Source organism: Micrasema longulum, unplaced genomic scaffold (assembly GCF_059751315.1).
Source record: "Micrasema longulum isolate JH-2025_06_02 unplaced genomic scaffold, ASM5975131v1 h1tg001143l, whole genome shotgun sequence".
Lineage (NCBI taxonomy): Eukaryota > Metazoa > Arthropoda > Insecta > Trichoptera > Brachycentridae > Micrasema > Micrasema longulum.
In genome coordinates this window covers 622,641-641,806 of record NW_028278331.1, presented here as the reverse complement: position 1 = coordinate 641,806, position 19,166 = coordinate 622,641, and the positions used below count along the sequence as shown (strand labels likewise).

The following is a 19,166-nucleotide window of genomic DNA, read 5'->3' as shown; positions in this document are numbered from 1 at the left end:
TTGCTCATACTGATCATCGTAGTTTCGGAAGTGACAAGGTTTAAAGAACACCCTGTATAATTAAATCTGGGTATCTATAAAAATGCTGCAAAGAAATATATATTTGGGGTTTTATGGAGACAAGGGGGATACTATTGTCATTTTTCGCTGTCATTATTAATAATGTAAAATATTTTTATCGATTTCTAGTGGGAGACACTAATGATATCAACTTTTGCAATACGGCACAACTTCAATAATTGCGATAAGTTGACAACCAGCGCCAAAGTTGCCAACATTAATGATTTCCAAAATAATTTAATAAGTTGGCGTGCTTGCCTACCATCCCAGATAGCAGTGTAACTTGGTACAAACTTGATTTAAGATTGATGGAAGGTTGAAAAGGAAAATTTGACGAGACAAGTTTTTATCAAACGTTGCTGAAATATTGTTATGTCAAAATTGAAGAGACAAGTTTTGACAAAACTTGCTGGAATCTTGTTATGTCAAGAATGGTATTTCAGAATCCGAAAGTCACAGAGTGATGATCAACACATTGATCATACATAAAAATATGGAGAGAATTCCTTTTTTTATTTATTTTTATTTAAACTGTTATATTTAATCCCAGGACTTTTCTACCAGACCGATTTTTTTTAGCACCACAACAGACTGTGAGGCCCAATTACAATTGTGAACTACAGCACGGTACACCCCAGCCTTAAGAAAAATCACATGTAGTTTTTGTGTTCTCACCAGGAATCGAACCCAGAACCTTCCATGTGTGAGCCAAATGTCTTAACCACTACACCACAAAGGCCGCCGAATTAAATTAGTGCATGACAAATATCCATAAAAGTGGTTAATTCCAAACAACATTCAGATTGGCAATACTATCAAAGTCATAGAAAAATGATATATTTCACCGTTTTTGTCCGTGGGTTTCATGTCATTTTTAATGCGCGGTTCTTTAATTACGCATTTATCATTGGACGTTTTTCCGGTGATTTTAAAACTTTTAATATTGTCGAAGTGTTAATACTCAGTTAAAAGGATAAACTATTGATATACCACTGAGGAAAAAACATTAAAAATGAGTTTTTGTTGCACTGTCACTCGACAAAACCGTCTTGTCAAGAGCTCTTTAAAAGTAAGTATGATATTAATATCTCATCCACTGCATAGTGCTTAAATAGTTTAAACTGATTAATTATTAAATATCACAAACATTATCCTATTATTGAATTGAATTGACTGAATTATGTTTTATTTTCAGAACGAAAAGGCTGTTGATAATATATCGATATAATAAACCAATACTTTAACTCCAGAGGCTCTTATACTTTACAAAAGTTAAGAGATGGAAGAGTTGAAGATGAAATGAAGATGTTTAAACATAGGCAGAACGCTTAATGTTACACAGTTTGTAAAGTGGCCACTTCAACCAGCCAATGACAGTACATAAGCTCAGTAAATACCTAAACTTCCATATGTCCTTCCTATGTTTTCCCTTTGTTGCAACAAATTTTGTTTTGAATATCGGATACTTTTACCATGAGAAATCCCGCTAGTCGAAAAGCTAGTAAGTCATAAAACAGTTTTATTTATTTGTTTCAGAGTTGAGAGACAAAAGAATGCACCGGACTTTGATCTCCAGTCAATTGACATGAATTATTTGACATCACATCATCTGACATCACATCATCTGACTTTCTTGGCAAAAATAGCTCGTAATTTTTATTATTTATTCAAAATAAATATACTGAGTAATAATAACAAGATATTTTATTTAATATTAATATTTTTAAGAAGTTTCGTGTTTTTTGTTTTTTTTTGTGTTTTTTAGTTTTTTTTTGTTTTTTCCTGTTTTTTTTTCTCTCTGTTTTTTTGTTTTTTTTGTATTTTTTGTTTTTTTGTTTTTTGTTTTTTTTTTGCCAAATAAATCCAAACTTGTATGATGTTTGTTTTGCAAGTTTGTTGGATGGTAACTAGGAAGTTTGCTTTAAACTTGATCAAGTTTACAGGTTGCAATCTCAAACTTGGGTCAAGCTTGAACTCTTGATACTTCAAACTTGATACAAGCTTGAGGCAAGTTTAAATTGCTATCTGGGATGCTTGAAGTGCCGGGATAAATTTCTGGCGAGGTCGTCATGAAATGCTTGTTTGGGTGATTTTACACAGCAATATTTCATTGTCCCTGGATTGACACCTAAAGCGTAAGACTGATCAGTCTGATTTTTAATCACCTTAATTTCGTACAACTTGTTTTTTTAAAATTATATGCGTAGATAATGATCGAGATATACTCCATAGCGCTCTATGCCCCATGTTAGGATTGACTATTGACTATTATGATGACTTGAAATCGAATAAAATTCCACCAATTTTTATGGAAGATAATTTTATGCGTTTTTAGTAGGAAAACTTGATAATATATATATATATATACAGGGACTATTCTTGATACTCCCATCGAATCTTTATTTCGTGAATGCGAAATTACAAACGTTACTCTTGTAATTGGGAGATTTTTTTGTTTCGTTTGTCAGAAAGAATGTTGAAATAAAATAATCAAAATTACGCTACCTTTACATAAAATTCATTCATCGAAATCATTAGTACAAATAGCTAATCTTCACAGGTCGATGGTAACTAAAATTCTTTCTCTTCTGACGACACGATATTTTCACAATGTCTCAATATTTTTTGCTTCCCAACGTAAATATTATATTTCTTGGGTTATCAACGTCTAACTCACGTTTTCAGCTATTCGTAGACATCTCGATCACTAAAATCGTCCAAATCGTTCCGGAGATACAACTTAACTAAGCGCACCGTGCCCATAAAAGCCCAAACTTAAACTCTCACTCGCAGCGCTGTGACGTCACCTTGTTACAAACTATTTCCGGTAGTCGACAAAGCGGACTATCCGTTCATAGTTTTAGATATTCTGTGACCTTAACAGTTTTTGCACACGAGGCCCTCGAAAACATACAGATATTGGTCGCGAAAACGTTTTTTAAAAAAATTAACCATAAGATTTTCACTCGCATTCACATAAAAAAAATATACAGATAACTAAAAAAGGTCACCAAATTTTTTACAATTAAAAAATCACGGGAAAAATTCCGGAGGACCAAAGAAAGAAGTCACCGACATTTTTTCATATTGCCCCTATCCCCTTTTGTCAATGATTGCTGATTTTTCCGTAGATCCTTCGAATTCGAAATTTTTGTCCGCTTATAAATTTCACTTGATAGAAGTTGGCAATTTTGCCTACTGATTGCAGCCAATATCAGAGCGAACCGAGCCAATCTGCAGCCTGCAGCTAACTTCAGTTTACCAAACGCCGAAAAGCTACTATTTGATAGCGACGGTTTTTGTTTTTTTCTCATTTGCATGTCAATTTTAAAGTTAAAGCAGTTTACGGAGTTAAGCAGTGTAATAGCCTTTATGTTTTATTTTTATCTGTGAAAATGTTTCGATAAATCAGGGTTTTTTATTTGTAGTCAATTTTCCAAAAGTTTTCACGATCTTTCGGCGATACCCTGATGGAATGACGTAAAGTCAACGATTATAATATGAAACTAACGAATATTTAAATGGTTAAATGTTAGAATAAAGATAATTATGTGTATCATTGCATGTTTATATTTCCGGTGACAGCCACCCAACTTCGAATAGGCCGAATACCTTGAAATCAAGCTCATGAACACAGTTTTGTATTCGTTTCATTTTAAATTTTCATAGTACAAAATTTGACAATACCATCCGGCACCAAAAAATTGCTGTGATCCAGCTATCGTCGTTTTGTGTTTTCTCTAGATTTACTATATTACGCATAATTACCAGTTTACAAAATGCCATAACCAGCCAACAATGCCAACATTTTCAAGATTGTTTACTATGCATTTATAATAGAAATATCAACTGTCAACATGGCTGAAGTTTTTCTTCCTAAATTGTGTTGCATTAAACCTCTGCAAAATGAATTTTCTGAACATTCCGTCATTGAAGTAAATAGTCCTAAAGTAAGTATAATTATAGTATGTACCTTATTAGGAATTGTTCAATTTTCTGTGACCATACCTAACCCCCAATTGATTCTATCTTTGTGATTTTATATAATATAATAAATTTTCAGTAATAACAAGATGGTAAGAGATCTGCCAATCTTTATCAATATAGTCTCGATACGAAAATTTTAATATTTGTATGAAATTTTATCAGTAATAATTTTAGTAAATTGCTCAGTTACTGAAGTTTTCATCCAAATATGTATTAACTGTCCTTATGGTCGGCCACGTGGTGTAGTGGTCAGCGCGTTATCTACCGTGCGAGAGGTCTCTGGTTCGATTCCCGACATGGTTGACTCGAAATATTTGTTTTTACACTAGAATATTTCACAGTCCGTGGACTGGCACCTGAAGCGTAAGATTGATAAACGATGAAGATATAGACAATGGAAGTAGATTTTTACATTTTACTTAAGAAGAAGCGTTTCTTTTTCAGCGTTATCTAGTAATAGGACCGACTACTTCTATCTAATATTTATGTGTATCATGAGCAGTAAGATTTTGTATTTTATAAGTAATTAAAATGTCCTTGCAGTTCACCATCGGGCGCTCTTTATCCAACACCGAAGTGATAGCTTGTGTGGCTATATCCCGCTCCCATTGCGTCCTGCAGCAGGCTCCCGACCTCGCCTGGACTATACGGGACACCAGCCGGTACGGAACGATGATCAACGGCCACAGGATCAAACAAAATGAAGATGTTCTTTTACGAGACAGAGACATTATTCAGTTGGATCTCGCCGGAGATTTCGTTTACAAGTTCTATCTCAACAGTGAACCGGACCCACCTTCCCGAAAAAGAAAACATCACGACTCCGAATGCCCATCCGATGTTGGTGTCCGAATTAAAGACGCTAAAGATAAATTTGATTTTACCCAAAATATAGAAATGGATAACATGTTGAAAAAACTAAACACAGCGAAAATAAAGCACATGGATATTATGAATGAAAAACAATTGCTCCAGAAAAATCTACATGAAAAAATTAGTCATTTGGAATGTCAGTATGACAAGAAAATTATAGATCTCAAAGGAAGAGAAGACGAAATCGAAAGGCAAAAAGATATTCTTCTTAAACAAAGCGAAGATGAGAAAAGGGAAATTGAAATTAAAATGAACGAAGAAATTCAAAAATTAGAGGTATTTTTGTTTACTTTTTACTATTTTCGTTTCATACTCTAATTAAAATATTTTATGTAGATACTTTTAAAATATTTTAATTAGACACTTAGACAGTATCTACAAAAATGTTGACGGTACGGGATTTAGTATTAATTTATTTTATTAGTAAATTACACAGAGTAAAACAACTAACCGAAAAAACATCACTTAACAAAATAGTTATACTATCGAAAAATAAACGAGCTTTTTGTAGCTTGTAAAAAATTCTTACAAAGATTTGTACTTCGAAGTACCTTCTTACTAAAATATTTTTTCAGTCAACTCTTCTAGAACAAAAATTACACGAAAAGACTTTGGAAGAAGAAAACAAAGTTCTCATTGAACGTTTACAAAAGGATCGAGATGATTTCCAGCAACGGTTAGAAGAAGTTTCTAGCTCGAAGGATCTCAAATTAAACTTACTGGAAAAACAGTTACAAGAAAAAGAATGGGAGTTAAAAGCAGAAGTAGAGCGATTGGAATCATTAAGGCTTCGAGAAGCTGAAGATCTTCAAACGGCTAGAGAAAGGGTAAGTGTTAAAAGTCATCATTTTACAAATATTTTGATTACTTCGGGTCACATATTATTATGTATGTTATGTTTTCAGGAAATACACGAATTAAGAGAAAATATGAAGATCGAACAAGAAAGTAAAATAAAGCACATAGAATCATTGCAATTACAAATGAAAATGCAAGAACATCTAACCAAGGAAACCAGTGAAATGGCCAAGAAGGAGTTTCAAGACCTGATTGAATCACTGAAGAAAGAAGCGGAAGATATAAGAACTCAAATGAATGAACAGGTAAAGTATGAATCAATTATTAGAATGTCCTGAAACAATTTTTACAATTTTACTTCTTGACAAAGGAGCACTCGTGTTCCAAACCATACTCAAAAAGTTGGATTTTGATCAATTAAGATAACCTAGAACCTCTTTTTTAACGTTACATGCAGTATCGTCTATCGAAAAAAATCTTTTGTAAGAGTTGATTGAAAAAATATTTTAGTAAGAACGTACTTTGAAGTACACATTTTTATAAGAATTTTCTAAAAAAGTATACTAAATAAAAAACAATGGCGGATACTATTCGGGATTTTAAAAAATTAGTTATTTACCAACTTATTGTACCTAATCTTGTTTAAGAAAATACACTCAAACTTTATATTGATCACAGAAATAGCGAGATCTCGAATGTAAAGAGGAAACATTAGTTGACATTTTAGTTTATGGTATTCTCCATACTTATTTACGTTTATAACAAGCTACTTCTCGGACATACTGAACTAAAATATTGTCAATAGTTGAACAAAAACTCTTCAGTTGTTTAAAAACATGATTTTCAGAATAAGAACATAAGTGATAAAATCCAAATGGACGGCTAACTTAGGACTTAGAGAAAAATGATCAAACAACCGGCCCTAAGAACTTGATGATTGATATATCGTAATATATTTATTTCACGATTGCGTATATTTTTTTTTTTAGCTCGCTATAAAGTTGACAGAGCAGGCAGAGCTGGAGTCCGCCCGTAGAGCAGCTGAAGATAAATTGGAACGAGAAAGGAAACTGTTGGAAGAGCGTCTCCATGAAAGGGAAAAAGAAAAACAGCAATTAAAAGAATTGTTATTAGAAAAAAACAAACAATCAGAACAAGATCTACAAAAATTACAGGTAAAACTAGTACAAAATATGTACAAAAATATTCATATTGATGAAAAGAACTGCGCCACGAATAGAGGTATAGGACGAATATTATAGCATTTGCTACAGTATTTTTTGTATAAACCATTTGTCTTAATAATATGGCCATCTACTTAGCGTTTGGTAACACTGTCACACCCCGGAGTTGTGCCATGGCATTTAAAAAAACAGGCACTGTGGCGCAGTTGGTTAGACGGACAGCTGCGAAACTGGCATTCCGGGTTCGATTCCCATCAATTGCAAGAAAAAATCCAAGAAAGGTTTTTTCTCAATTGGTCTGGGGCTTAGCGGATTACTCCTTTAAAAAATAAAAATGACGTGTGTACGCCTGACCCCGAGATAATTGCACGCATATCACACGCGCACCATACGCGCACATAAGAGCCCCGCTCATGCGGCCTCAGGGTGCAAGTGTGTTATGCTATGCGAGGAAGGGGGAGCTACGGTCACCTCCTTAGTAATTATTTCTTTCTTGAAAACATTGTGAATACCTTTCCGTTGTGTCTGCTTTTGACATGACCAGACTTGAGAGTGCAGTGCAGATTTTGGTTTATCTGATCATGCCACGTCTGGTTGCCCTACGTTACCATTCATTCTCGTCATATATACCTGTTGTACCATTCTTTCGTCATCCATTCGTTCTACATGACCGAAACATCTCAGTGACCTTTTCTTAATTTGAACAATTATACATATCTCATATTTGCACCTTCGCCTGATTTCATCATTCGTAACCCTGTCATACTTTGACTTCCCATACATCCGTCTTAGAGACTGCACTTTGACCGCGTTCATTCTGTTTTCATCCTTCTGCCAATTCCATATTTTACTTCTGTACACAAGTGTCGGGAGTAAAACCCCAGTTTACAGTGTGTTAAGTGATCATTTACCAGCCAATGGCATGTTGTAAGCTCTGTTGCTATATCTGTCAATCTTAATAAACTCCGTAGAGGGTCAAATCCAGTACTAATCTGCAACGATTTGATAGTACTCGAAATATTGTTAAAACTTATTTAAATGATTATTTTATAGAAAGAACTGGCGGAAAAAGAAGCTTCAGTCCGAGAACAATTAGCTATTGAAAAAGAACGCCTCGCATCAATTCTCGCTCAGAAAACCGAAACCTGTAATTCCACCATCGAGGCGATGCAACAAGAGCTACAAGAGGTCAGTATCATATCATCATCACCATTCTCTGATGGTGCGTAGAGCCCGGCATTGGTACTCCAATCTCATCAATCATTTGCAATACACGAAGGGATTGTTATCAGTCTTACGCTTCAGACCCAATCCGGGAATGGTGAAATTTTACTGTGAAAATTTACATATTTAACGAGTATGTTCGCTGGGAATCAAGCCAGAAACCTCAAGAATGGTAGGCAAACGCGCCAACCAGTACACCGAGAGTTAAAAGCACTTGGCCAAATTCTGCTTCTATTTCTCAAACAGAAATATATTTTTCTTTCTGCTTGAATACAAATAAATATATTGTTGCCATTCATCTAAACGTCTACACTACTTTTTTTTTTTTAATTTTCATAATTTATTTTCTTCTAGGTGACTTCTAAAATGAATACCGCCCAAGAAATTATCGACGGCAACAAGGCAAAAGATCCTGTTATAATTGACCTAACGAATGTGTCATTTGATACCCCATCTACTTCCAATTATTCAGCCCAAATGATAATAGCTAATGAGGAAAAGGCTCATGTATTAGAAAATGTCAACAAGATAATGGAATCAGAGTTACAGTGTTCCATCTGTGCTGATCTATTTATAGAAGCAACTTCCCTCAACTGTTCGCATACATTTTGTAAACACTGCATAGAAACGTGGAAAAAGAAAAAAATAGAATGTCCAGTTTGCAGGTTAGTTACATACTCTTATAATAATTTTTACTTATGTTGAGTCATTTCAACATAATTTTATCTTCTTAAAAGAAACAAATTAACTACGCATTTATAATTCATATCATTGATTTCACATATTAAATTACACAGACAGATCTAAGCTTAACCGAATTAATTGTCTAAAACGGGAAATGAAAACGATTAAAAAAAAAAAATCTGGTTAAGAAAACTGTACAAACTTAACAGTCATTTCAGGCATATTTTACCCCATTCATTTCTCAGTTCAATTCTTTTACTTCACTAGATCAACAAATTTAATTGAAGAAATTACCTCCTGAAATATAGAAGCTTTTTAAATTTCCAATCAAAATAAAAATTAATAGAGAAATCGATTTGGGAAAGACAATCAAGTTGATTCAGCGATGTTTGTGAATATATTTTTTTGCTTAATGTTATAAAAAGTTACAGATTCCAAAGCGATCACAATAAACGGATTCCACTGTATTTCCAAAATAAATTACCAATTAATCAAGTCATCTTACTGCCTACCTTTTGTATATGTTTCCTTTTTCAGGGCCAAAATTACATCAGAATGTCGAAGCATTGTTTTAGATTCCTTTATAGAAAAGATGGTGGACAGCATGGATGATGAAACTAAACAAAAGCGTGCGCAAACTTTACTGGAGAGACAGAGTAAGTACTGCGTATTATCTATTTCCTGTCGGGTTACTTTTGGATTCTAAATTTTATCACATTTGCTACATCTTCCGAGAATATTTTCCAAACATTCACCCTCAATATATATTTTCTGACTTTGTACTCTTGCGCTAAAACTCAATGTAATAAAAATGTATGCTGAAGAAAAATATATATATCAAATTAATTTGTTCTCGGTTACAATTTTGTGTCAGCCCCATGGTCAAATGGTTACCATGTGAGAGATATCGAGTTCGATTCCTGACATGTTTGACATAAAATACAAAAATACACAAACAACATAGTTATTTGCACCCGAGTTTAATAAAATATCACTGCTTGGAGTGATGGTGGGGCTGTAAAAAGAATAAATCATTTAAAAATTAATGAACATTGATATTGTGTACAACTATCCCTCGTCATACAATTTGCCAATTCAGACATTTTGAGAGTGATCAAATTGTATTGACAAATGATTTGGATTTCAAACGTCAACCAGTCAATAATTGGTCAAATCATGATTACAGGGGATTGTAATTGATGAACTAGTAAATGGCAAATGAAAATAAGCAAAGCCACAAAACATGAGTTTGAAATGTGTAAGAAAAATATCTAAATATGTAAAGTAGAAATTTATCTAAAAGCATTTTTTATCAAATTTGAAGTGCATAATACTAAACTTAGTAATTTTTAATTATCTGTCTACTTAGCATTATTGAGTGGGTCTCCTAATGTTCAATGTCTAACCAATTGTGCGCTTGACTCATTCAATAAGTGAATGAATACCTAAAGATGTTAACCCTCTGTGCCTTAACTAAGAGCTAAACCAGCGTCATCTGAATGTAAATACATTTGCTTTGCTTATTGAATGATCTCGGGTCACTAGACGCTAAACATTTGGCTAGAAGAACAGTGATAGCTCACTAAGCTGAACTGTTTTCAGAAACTGAAAATACTCCTATGGATGACTCTGGTACAGCTGCTCACAGACACAGGTTTTTTAAAATATTCTTTTAAATATTCAAATCACTCTTCTATCCCATTCCGTAGAAGTTTGATGTTGTTCTCCATTGTGCGTAACTCGATTCCTGTTTTCTAGTTTAATTATGAATGAACAAATAATTTAAAATAACCTGAAACTTAAATATTTGAGAAGGAATGCAAATATTACATTTTTAATGCAATTTTTTTTTTACTCTATTTCATTTGTTTTCAAATTCAGTCCAAGACAAAGAAAATAGTTGACTTTTAACTAAACATATGTTTTCTAAATATTCGTCAGTACTATCCAATATAAGCAGAGAAGTTGGTCTATAGTATCGTAATAGAATTGCGGGTGATTGTATTTCAGTGCTGGAAGTGGTAGCGAGAGTGACTCATACAATGATTCCTCCGACTACGGCGAGTTCGGCACGGACACGTACGACGATGAATATCCCAACTTCAGCTTTGGGTATCGTAGGAGGAATTATGCCCAATGGAGTCATAGTGAATCTGAGGATTCCCAGTTCTACGACTCTTCGGGGTCGGGGATCTAACAGCAGGGCGACTTATGTGCTCGCATCGCATTCCTACATCCCACCTCACCTCCAAGGCCACCTGATTAACCCGACTCCACCTGTAACTCGGCAATCGAACCCTCAGGTGCGTACCCCGCAATTACTATTTACAAATGTATATGTATTAGGGTTTTCTTTTTATTTTGTTGGGATTGATTATGATCCACCCCCGACCTATTTCAGTGGCGTAGCGTACTTGTAAACACTTCTGCCAGCGATGCTCCAACATTTCTATAGCTTTCTGGTAGAACGTTTGTCTGACCCCTGCCAACCACTCATCTACACAGCACATGACCTCATTGTCCTCCAAAAATTTCTTTCCACTCGAATGTTTATCGAGTTTTAGTAGTAGGCGGTAGTCGCTGAAGGCTAGATCAGGTAAACATACAGGTGTTCAACTGATTCAAACCCAACTTCGTGAATAGCAACCCTCAACACCGATATCTTGTGTGCTGGAGCATGAGTGGTGGTGTGAAGGAGTAGTTGGCAGGGCTCGGATAAATGTTCTACCAGGAAGCTATGTGCACACGAGTCCAGGGGGACTATGTCAAGAAATAAGACAAAGAAACTTGGACTAGGTCAGGGGTGGAGCATATCAGTCAATATGTATTTCTCGTATATCTAAAAGAATTTTGCATTTAGTGCGTATGACATTTTTGTTATATGTATATGTATTACATATATATATTGAAGGTTTAAAACCAGAATGATGTATCTTATAATTTGGCTAAAATGACGTACGATCACCAAAATACTTTTTTTCACCCTAAATACAGATTCTCGAGAGAATTTATCTTCAACTTTATTGTCATGGTGAAGATATACGTCCTCAGCTCCCCATCATAATCACGGCCCAAGTTATGAATTTCTAATTATTACCAAAAAGATGATTGACTTCAAAGCATAAGCTTTATAAACAATGGGAATTAGATTACATAAAATTTGCTTTATAAAATTAACCATACAACAATATTTAAGCTTTTAAATCAACTATCATTTGTTTCAACAATAAAGGTCTACAAATCTAATCTAATCTAATTTTATAATTTTGTTATAGTACACTGTTATGTTTAAATGTATTTATGTTTACATTTATAAAAGGCATTTGTGCCGTGTACACCTGTAATAAAATAAAATAAAATATGCTCTCCGCCTGTTTTTATGGAGAATGACAAGATAGTTTCTAAAATGTCTACAAATCAGTGTGATATTTTTGTTAAAAATCTTAAAGCACTGGTGAGCCAAAACAAAAATAGACCATAAAAACAGTATAAAAAATGCATGTATCAAATAGTTATTTTTTATATTTTTTTAAAATTTGTTTTCTTTAGATAAGGTCCACTCAGCGGGGGAGGAGAGCTGGAAGAGGGCGACAGAGAGGAGCTCCTGCCCCCGGGTTAGTCAAACGTGTATTAATCCATTGAACATTGATAATAATTTTATATTAAGTTGATAGGAATACAATTCATTTATGTAAATTCAAATTTATTTTCTTGTGTATATTTTTTAATGTTTTAAAAATGCGTAATAAACTTCTTAAAAAGTATTTATTATGCATTTTGTAAATTAACCGCTCAAATGCCGGAGCGTAGATCTCACCTGTCAATTGCCGGAACAGATCTGCGCTTCAATCAAAATCTATAAGCACAATTTGTCTTATTTTCCTTGTTATTGTGGATTTTAGGGCCTTAAATTGATTTTAATACTTAAAAAAAAACAAAATCAATCATCAAACAAAAATCATTGGCGCCATAACAGTGCCAAAAACCACATTCATCAGATCGCGATTTTAATGTTTATTGCTTTTCGATTTTGTGAAATAAAAGTATTCTTTCACACAGTAGCCAGGCTACTGAGCTTGGAGGGTGAGAACTATTCACGGGGACCCGTCACAATAGATCTTTACAGGTCGCAGTGACGTCAAGAACTCGCATAGCACTGACCCCCACCTCTAAGAATAAGAATGTATTTTATCATTATTGGTTGTATTCAGGGTTAGATTCAAATCACCATCATTGTCAGTATTTCAATATTCAAATAAAGTGACAGTAGTTTTCGCTGTATAAATTTAATGTGGGCTTTTTTATAAAAAGTATTTAACAGTTATTGTGCTTCGTTTATGCTAGTTTATAGCAAATTTTATAAAGATTTAAAAAATATGTACTGCATGATATGGTAAATAAGAAAATTACGATTTTTACAAATAAATAGAGCACAACGAGCGGGTACGCGCGTAGTTTGGTTTGAAAATGAACACCATAGACTAGAGGTTTTTTGCCCATTTTATCCAGTATTTGTATAAATACCGTACTATCAGACCACTTTTTTAGTATCCTGTCTAGTGGTTTTTAATTTTAAAAATGCGCAGTTTTGTGATGCAGTCTTTTATTTATTCGTTTTTTCTAAGACAAAGTACAAAATTTTTTGTTATCGCTCTAAAAACGTGTTATAATCCTATAATTGACGTTAGTTATTGCAGAGTTAAAAGTATGTAAATATACAGTTTGTATAGAGTCCAACCAAGAATTGCAATCCATCAGCGATTATGTTCTGTTTTTACATAAAAATCACAATAGCAAAAAAAGGCTAAAAAATCGGTGCGCGCGGGCAAAATGCTCGGCAGTTGGGGTACACTTTGCTACCCGCCAATTCGGCATTCGAGCGGTTGATTATGAATCGGTAGGACTAATTTGCATAAAAAACATCGAGTGCAATTATATAACTCAAGTGAATTGCATTATTTTTGTTATTAATGATTTACATTTTTTGTTTCAGTTATCAGTGAGATTGCATTGGAGAACTCCCAACGGGGACAGACTGTTAACTTTGTGTACATGAAAGAGCCACGAAAAGTCTCTTTACAAAAACAAATTGTTACAAAAGCCGAGAAAGACTTTTCAATAAGCAAGTTTTATTTTGATGCCAGTATGATTATTTAAAGACTTACTCTTTTTAAATCCACACTGGAATAGTACAAAATATGTTGACTTCACAAATGTGACAATCATCTTGCTAAAATTGGTTCTAGTTTGTGGTATATGGCCAGAAAGTAACTGTCGGCACGTTTTCATTTTATTGATTAATTTATTGTATACACATATATTTCTGAGGGTTAGTGCTAGAGGGTGCATATATTATGGAAAAATTTTGTCAAAATGAGTTAGACATCAGTCAGCACAGCAGGAAATATCTATGTTGACATAACCAATCAATTTTCTTAGATATTCCATGTAAAAAGAGCATTATTATTGTTTCATTTTAGCCGGTGTCCTTAGTGAATTATATTGACAAGCTCGACATCTCAAATCTATATAAAATTACAGCAATCAGATCTAAAAAGCATGTTATAACTCTACTCATAGTGACAACTTTAGGCTGGGCCCTTCACTGAGCCTAGAATCTTCTTTAGCTTATTACAACAGAACCAAATTATCATACTTAAGATGAACTCTCTCGAACTACAAAATCAAATCTTGAATAATTGATGCCGTCCTTTATCCATTCAAGAATAGTGTCTGGTACACTTTCACACACAGTTCAGTGGTTTCTACCTTAAGCGGGCAGTTATTTTTTCTTGTAATGTAATACATATATTCATCTTGTCATAGTGATTTTTTCTGTTTTTATTTGTTAAAATATTTATGTCCATTTTAATTATCGTTTTATTTGTAATGAAAGTTTTTGCTACAAAAAACATGTTTTTTAATTAAAATTAATGTTACTGTAGATACCAACATTTACATTATTAATCTGTGTTTTGTTTATTGTTCAAACTAGTATGTAGTTGTATAAAAAAATCCTTGAAATGGATTGTAAATAGCTTTTGTTGAACTCATATTATCTAATATTTCATAAAAATGGCTTTAAGTCATATTTGTAATAATAATTTGTACATACATTTATTTTATCCATCCCTTTGATCTGCTCGGCATACGTAAAACAAATAGTTTTATAATTTAAATTAATGTTTTCTGAATTTGAGTGTTTTTATATTACCATCTTGGTTGTTTCTTTACACCGATTAACACCCGTCTCTTGAACCAACTGAGTGCAGTGCTGATTTCACTGAAGTACTTAGGAGTAGGCCCTCTTCCCACCAAACTATCGCTCTTCTTCTTCAAGGGCAAAATAGAGCCTATCTCTATTATTATTACATCTCGAAAGCATTAATTATCTAGTCTGTTTTCTTCGCTGTTTATATTTCAACAGGTATATTAAAGGTAACAGCGAATAATAATTTTAGATATTTTATTTTTTGTATATGTTGTTCGCACTGTCAGGTACTGTGTCCGGTACTTAAATCAAAACCTAGATCTCATTAGTGCCTATTGCTACACTATAAATCCAAAATTTCCCGATTAGCTGACCATGTAAACGCTCTCGCGAATGTTTTCCCACTAGATTAAAATTTACTTATTCAAACAATATTTACCTACACAATTTTAATGCATACCATGAATAAGCCATAAAAATGTATCTGCCAAAAGCAGCTAGAGAATATTACATCTGAAAATATCTCAGAGATGTGAAAAAGATCATAATACAGCCAAAACAATATGGTTGCCATTATGTATCTGAAACTTGGCAGAGTTAATAGAGTCAATAATTATAATTGGCTAATTTATGGAACGCAATTTACTCAAAAATCACATCAAAGGTAATTAACTAAATACACTACATATGCTTACTGTACGAGGACTGTACAGAAAAGATGCGCTAACTTCCCATATACATTCATGGCCAAACCTTGTAACAAAAAAGAAAGAAAAAACACCAGTAATTAGCCATAACTGTGTCGTACTAATCCAATATTTTTGTTGGGCAGATACTGTGAACATATAACTCGCATGTTTGTTATATATCAAATAATACACTACACAAATTTTATCAAAAACATTTTAACTCGTTAAAATTTCGGAAAGAACCATCTTTACATTCTTACTAATCGAGGACGCAGGTGGAAAACCAACCTAACGTCTATTAGGTTGTTTATCCGGATAATGTATATTTATAAACTGCATTTCTTAGATATCACCACACAAAAAATAGTCACTCTAGGTTGTCAGCATGTGGCAGCATGCAAAAATATCAACATGCCTCACTAGTTGTTATTTGCTTTAAACAATAGCCTCTGTTGCCGCCATTATTGCTATTCTAACCCCCATTTACATATGACATAATATTATGTCAAATTGCCGTTTGTTTAAAGTCAGCATTTCGGTTACATCATTTAAAGTACATTTAATTATTTCATCTTTAATTTATCAATCACAGCACACATTTTTTACTATCGCTTGGCCTTGATCAAGAAAATTTATAATTGAACTCATTTTTACTCATCAGATGGAAGAACGGCTTTAGATATTGACTCGTTCAAAAGGCTGTAAACATGACCATATGCAAATACATAACTATTTTATTTTTTAATAGCAAATATGACTTTCATAGAAAACAAAATGTTTAAAAAGATCTAAACACAGGTTGAAAATACTTCAAAAACTTTAACAGCGATTATCTCGAAACTCATTTTTTTGGGTTAGGTTGTCCTTTCACCTGTGTCCTCAATGAGGAAGTTCAGTCTCTTTTTTTATTTGTTAATATACTATTAAACTAAGCCAAATTTTTATGTAGCGTGTTATCAGCGTTATGATTTTTTCAAGTTTTGTATTTCTGGAATAACTCCGTGTGTGACGTCAGAGGTTCTTCTCTGTGAGTTCTCCGGATTGATTCGTTTACGGTAAGCAAACCTGATATCCTTCACAGCTCTCATATCATTGGTTGGTTCATATGAACCAGTGACGTCGTTTAAAGTAGTGCATTTTTATTAAAATATTTTTTATTATTGTTTTGTACATTTTCAAGAAACTGTTCTGTGTACAATTTAATGCTCTATTTTTTACCGCGTGCAAGAAAACATTTTTTGTATCCAAATTCCCGTAGGGCTGAAGTTCCTCATTATTCATCAATTTGCACGTTAATGAAAATGTTAAGTTTCATTTTCTTATTAAATGACCACATGCTGTGTATAGGTTACAAATCATTGTTTTTTTTTTTTTTTTTGTATTATGTAACAATAAATAATTTATATCTCATTTTGTTGTAATGTCAACTGTCAATTTGTACCTCATTATTTCAGAATGTTTGAATACTGTCATCGTTGTAGATGTGCAGTAATAACTGCTTTGTTGGTCTATTTTATTATTAGAAAAAATATTCACTTTTTGTATTTTTTTACATGTACCAATTTTATAAAAATAATTTTTGAATGAAGAAGTTCCGTTTTTTTTAAAGCTAAAATTTTTAAAAAAATCGTTTATTCAAAAAAATATGTATGTACAATATTACATGATGGAATACAATTGTAACTTATATTTATATTAAAGTTTCCCATTACATAAAAGAAAAATAAACAATTCTTGTGAACATAAGGGGGAGTGACATCTTACAATAATGTGTTTTTTATTAATAAATATTTATGAATAAAATTTTTTACTTCAGTCTTAAATATGTTGTATTCCTGGCTGCACTTTTTATTCCCTTTGTTCATTTCATTAAAGAAAAATATTCCTCTGTGAAGATAATGATGTCCTGTTATTGTTTTTAATTTTGAAATAAAGATTCAATTACTCCACCCCTGACACCGCAAGTTGTCGGTGAATTCGGTAGTCAGATGGCAGAAGGGACCATCTGTAGTTTTCAAAAATGATCAGAGCGGAATAAGACTAAATTTTAAGACTTAAATCCATAAACTAAAAAAAATGTCTTTAAAATAATTACTTGCCATTTTAAACGATGCTGTTTTTTATTTTATTTTCTGTGTATTTGCTGAAATGTCAATTGAAACTCTTGACAACTAAAAAACCCAAAAAATCACAGATGGCCAGTCTGCCATCTGACTACCGAATTGTGCCGTCATTCAAAAGTAAAGCCCCGTAGCGTCGAAATACACTAAACTTTTTTAAAAATGGCTACCCGGAAATCTATCACAATGCTGTAATTAATTGGTTGATTCACAAGAACTTGTGACGTAGTTCATGTTTTTTAAAACTTCGCCATACAATTAAATGCTCCAATTTTACTGTGTGCCAGAAAACATTTTTATACACCAAATTTCATGTAGCACTGAACTTCCTCATAGCTCAAATTCTTTAAATTATATTTGCTTAATTTTTTAGTTACTATAATTAACAAATATATGTAAATACTTGAATTGTCTTTTATTTTAATGTCAATATATACAATGTAATATGTACTTATATCAGCTCATTTTAATTTAATTTCGCAGGTTCGTATTTCTAAATAATCTTGAAATATACTTGTGACAATATTGACCTACATTATCAGTTACGTTTCAGTAAATACTTAAAATTGACAAATCTATAATATGCAGGTACCTATATATTTTAAAAGACCTTTTATTTTATAAGTGTGACGAGATTGCTTTCACAATCACATTTAATAACAACATAATTTAAACATTTTTAAGCGTGTATATTCTTTCTTCTGCCATCCGTAATCCAGTATTGGAATGCTTCCCACGATCAACTAACATTGTTATTACGTACATTTTCATTTGATTTCTTGATTGAGAAATAGAATGAAAGCCAAGGTCTTATTTTTTCAAATCGAACTGGTCACATCGAAAGTTGAGTGACCTAAGGACTTCACGGTCTGTTAATGTCCGTGAAAAGCTGGCTTCTCCTGAATGAGTTTTCTATGGTTTCCTCTTCATTAAGCAAATGTAGAGAAGTTCCTTAACAAGCCCACAGCCGACTTTCAGAAAGAACATACGTATTGCAGTAAATATAAAGCCTTGTAAGCAAGGCAAAAGAGAATCAACTTATAAAAGAAATAAATTAAAAAGACCGAAGGACTTCATAACTGCATAAAAATTATAATATATGTGTAATAATATAGAACGGGTTACTGGGTAGATAGGTACTGTAGTAATAAGTAGGCCTTCGCCCGCTGTACTTGATGTATAAACAAGCCCTGTCTATCTTTTTCCATAAAAAGAGATTCTGTTATATTCAAATATAAGCTGGAATTTGTAATTCAAAAGAACCACTCTCAAAATGTTTGTAATTCTTCATAAGGTTAATAGGACTGTCATAGACATACGTGTCAATTTTTAACGC

The 19,166-nt window shown here is 33.0% G+C and overlaps 1 protein-coding gene and 1 long non-coding RNA gene across 4 annotated transcripts; both read left to right on the top strand.

Moving 5' to 3' along the window:
• Positions 1–892: 892 nt before the first annotated feature.
• LOC148276822 (uncharacterized) lies at positions 893–1,712 on the top strand. Its single transcript, XR_015823649.1, has 3 exons — positions 893–1,129; positions 1,256–1,449; positions 1,597–1,712. It is a non-coding gene; the product is annotated as an uncharacterized LOC148276822 (long non-coding RNA).
• A 1,558-nt stretch (positions 1,713–3,270) lies between these two features.
• LOC148276821 (uncharacterized) lies at positions 3,271–15,378 on the top strand. 3 transcript variants are annotated; one of them, XR_015823648.1, is made up of 12 exons: positions 3,271–4,010; positions 4,591–5,196; positions 5,496–5,747; positions 5,826–6,023; positions 6,708–6,893; positions 7,956–8,090; positions 8,481–8,791; positions 9,348–9,466; positions 10,413–10,464; positions 10,821–11,113; positions 12,360–12,424; positions 13,804–15,378. XR_015823648.1 is itself a non-coding variant. In XM_088233717.1 (12 exons), exons 2-12 carry the CDS (start codon positions 3,918–3,920, stop codon positions 13,811–13,813), a joined length of 2,268 nt encoding a protein of 755 aa, XP_088089843.1. In that variant the 5' UTR covers positions 3,306–3,420; positions 3,646–3,917; the 3' UTR covers positions 13,814–15,378. The 3 variants fall into 3 exon arrangements, 2 of the variants coding, with proteins under 2 accessions (XP_088089844.1, XP_088089843.1); XM_088233717.1 differs by lacking the exon at positions 10,413–10,464 and having other exon boundaries at positions 3,306–3,420; positions 3,646–4,010; XM_088233718.1 differs by lacking the exon at positions 10,413–10,464 and having other exon boundaries at positions 3,283–3,420.
• Positions 15,379–19,166: the final 3,788 nt, after the last annotated feature.

What these genes read in the sequence shown, in the direction of transcription:
- LOC148276821 (XM_088233717.1), top strand. Translation starts at nt 3,918, where the DNA reads ATGGCTGAAGTTTTTCTTCCTAAATTGTGTTGCATTAAACCTCTGCAA. An exon ending in TTCAAACGGCTAGAGAAAGG is followed by an intron (nt 5,748 to 5,825) that starts GTAAGTGTTAAA and finishes TTATGTTTTCAG; the next exon opens with GAAATACACGAATTAAGAGA. An exon ending in TGCAACAAGAGCTACAAGAG is followed by an intron (nt 8,091 to 8,480) that starts GTCAGTATCATA and finishes ATTTTCTTCTAG; the next exon opens with GTGACTTCTAAAATGAATAC.